This window comes from Patiria miniata, unplaced genomic scaffold (genome assembly GCF_015706575.1).
Source record: "Patiria miniata isolate m_02_andy unplaced genomic scaffold, ASM1570657v1 HiC_scaffold_20, whole genome shotgun sequence".
NCBI classification, from domain to species: domain Eukaryota; kingdom Metazoa; phylum Echinodermata; class Asteroidea; order Valvatida; family Asterinidae; genus Patiria; species Patiria miniata.
In genome coordinates, this window is record NW_024037059.1 from 29,759,354 (window position 1) to 29,762,378 (window position 3,025).

The 3,025-nt window shown below is 44.5% G+C and overlaps 1 protein-coding gene across 1 annotated transcript; it reads right to left on the reverse strand.

Moving 5' to 3' along the window:
- Window positions 1-690: 690 nt before the first annotated feature.
- On the reverse strand, window positions 691-2,083 carry LOC119727225 (ras suppressor protein 1-like). Its single transcript, XM_038199091.1, has one exon. It carries the CDS (start codon window positions 1,728-1,730, stop codon window positions 714-716), a length of 1,017 nt encoding a protein of 338 aa, XP_038055019.1. The 5' UTR covers window positions 1,731-2,083; the 3' UTR covers window positions 691-713.
- Window positions 2,084-3,025: the final 942 nt, after the last annotated feature.

The window sequence follows — 3,025 nt, forward strand, 5'->3', positions numbered from 1 at the left end:
TGCTACAACCCATGACGAGAGTGCAGAGTAGTTAACAAATTGCCATAGACGCTTAAAGTGCCACTCGCGAAAACATGGAAAATGATACAATGAAGAAACACACCAAATTAAATATCGATTAACCACATATCCACGTTACTTCTCCCCCTCTCCCCGTTAACAGGGTGGGTGTTAGAAGCTGATGATGTTCAAATGGATATTTTCTTCCAAAGACGATAACCCTAAAATATAAATAGTAGGCTTGATTCTCATGCCCTTACGAACATGTCTTAATTTTTTTGATGAATCTTAAAGAATTGAACGAATTTTAAAATTTCTGCTATATTTCTATATTTTAATGTCAATATATATAATACCTTAAGTAAGGCGGTTAACCGATGTTGGTCTCATTCAATAAATAAAGAAATAAAAATTTAATCATCCTACCATAAAGGATGACTTTTTGGACAGATGTTTCCACGTTTCCAAAAATACGAGCTCACAGTCCTGTTCAGGGTTGTGTATTCCGTTCTTACAACCCCCAAAACGAAAGGGTCATTAGCGTACATGCCAATTGTGGTTTGGTCCGCGCAGGCAATGTCCATTTTCTGGCATACATCCAGCGCGAGCAAGTCCGCAAGTTATTAGCAAGTACTCGGCAAAATGTATCGACACATCAAGCTTTTTGGGTAAACCACTTAGTTCGTTTTGTTTGGTTCGATATACCCGAAGAGTTACGGTTTGTTGTTGTGTCCAATCGTAGCCGGTTGACGGCCACCATCCGCTTTCGCCCGTTTTCCTGCCGCCACGGCACCTGGGTAACTCTGCGTTGATCCCAAACTCCAGGTACCGGACGAACCCAAATCTCCGGAGCTTGAGGTGGCTGTTGCTGCCTCGTCATCTGAGTGAGCCCGCTGCAGCTCCTTCTCGTCTTCCTTAGCCTGGAAACCAGTGGTGTACGTCACAGCGTCGGGGTTTTCCTCGAAGAATGTGGCGATGGCCTGGGGACCATCTCGGCAGATTTCGATCGGGGGTGTCTCGAGCGGATTCCCGTCGAGATTAGATGACATCGGTTGCTCAGCCCAGTCCAGGTACTCGAGGCGTCCGAAGCTGCGAGGTATCCCGATCAGGCTATTCATGCCCAGCCAGACAGTCCGGAGATTAAGGCAGTTGCCTAGCTCCTCGGGGAGGGTTGTGAGGAGATTGAGGTACAGCAAGAGCGTGCGGAGCTTGACTAGGTTCCCGACGTCACGGGGCAGCCTGGAGATCTTGTTGTCAGAGGCATCCAGAAACTCCAGGTTCTTCAGGTAGAAGACTGTCCGTGGGATCTCCTCGAAGAAGTTGTTGGCCAGGTGCAGGCTCTGAAGGCGCTGCAGCTGCCTGAACTCCTTCGGGAGAGTCGTCAGGAGATTGTTGCTGAGGATGAGAGTCTCCAATTTGGCCAGACCGCACAGCTCAGCTGGTATCTCTTTCAACTCATTGGTTCCCAGACAGAGTACCGTTAGGTTCTGCAGTCGGGACAGCTGGCGGGGAACCTCGGTCAACTTGAAGTGCAGGGAGGTCACCCTCTCGGGGCTGAGGTCCAGGAACTCTAGCTTGGTCAGCTCGAAGAGGAGGTCCGGAGGATCTAGGAGGTCTCGACCGGATAGCTTGAGGTGCTTGTACCTCCTGATGTTAGGGTCGTTGCTGTCTCGCAGCAGCCGGGGCTGTTTGAGAGTGATCTTCGGTGGCTCACTCGAAGCGAAATCCATCTTGTTTACAAGTCTTTTACTCTCCAAGCTCGGAAAGAAAACTCCCAGTAGCGAGCCGAGTACTTCAGTTAAATTCCATTTCTTTGATTGTCTGAATCACTGTCCGTTATTCCTTCGTAATATCAAAGCCTCGCGAAACACTTCACATGCAGACCCAGCCCAACGTCAATAATACGTTCTGGTGATAATTATATAAACTTCAACACGAAATTATCATCAGATTGATGCAAGTAGACGGTTGTTCGACCGCATGTATGTCACCCAAAACAGCAGCAATTCGTAGTTATTTGCTCTATAGCTCTATCATTAGCTATGCTTCGTTATTGACTCTTCCTGCCGGTGAAATGATCAAACATCGCAAGGAGACAGCAATAACTACGTGTACAATGGCTATTGTGTGTTTTAGGGCTAAACTGGCGACATGGAGCAGGCTGGGTAATTATTTATTCAGGCACACAGAGCTCTTCATTTTTACACAAGGGGAGTCAACTACTCCTATGCAATACAATGAACGTAAAAAAAATCACCAACAATTTCCAACCTGAATCATCCATACCCTTTGCAAAAAAAATGAACGGGTCCTGACTGTAAAAAACAATGCTGCACAGTATTCATGTAATGTTCGAAATGGTATTTTTTTTATCAAAGGACCGATCCTTTGGTAGATGCTGAATACACAATCAGTAACCATAGCAACGAAGGGTTGACCTTTTGAAAAAATTGACTTTTACCGCAGAAAGCAGATATACGACCGGTCATGGACAATTGCATCCCGGTTACCATGGAAACGGGCACCAATCCACTCTATAGAGACCTTCAAATGGAAACATCGCAAGTGTTGCGTGACATAAGGCGCTGGGTCTTGTTTTCCTGCTCCTGTGATTGTCAACTGCAGCTAAAAACTAAAATGGCAGTCCAGCCATTTCTTGATGGTGTAGGATAGGCAAATTCCCAACACTAGAACCAACCTCAGTCATCATAAAACTGAAACATATTTTTTTACACTAATTCAATATATCAATTATCAGTTAAATTAAGAAATTTAACAAAAGGTGGATACAAACCAAACCTTTGTTTTCTTTTTGTAAAGAATTCTTGTCAAACCCAACAGTTCATAAGTCATATATGGCCTAAGTCCTATAATGATGTACCACCTTGAGCTCCAATATTGATGGATACGTGCGCTGTATAAATACACATTATTATCATAAAAAAAACAGCTAAATTGTATTGAAAACGGAATTACACAAGAAGTTTTTCATCACTCTCACAACATCGAACAATTGACACTTAAT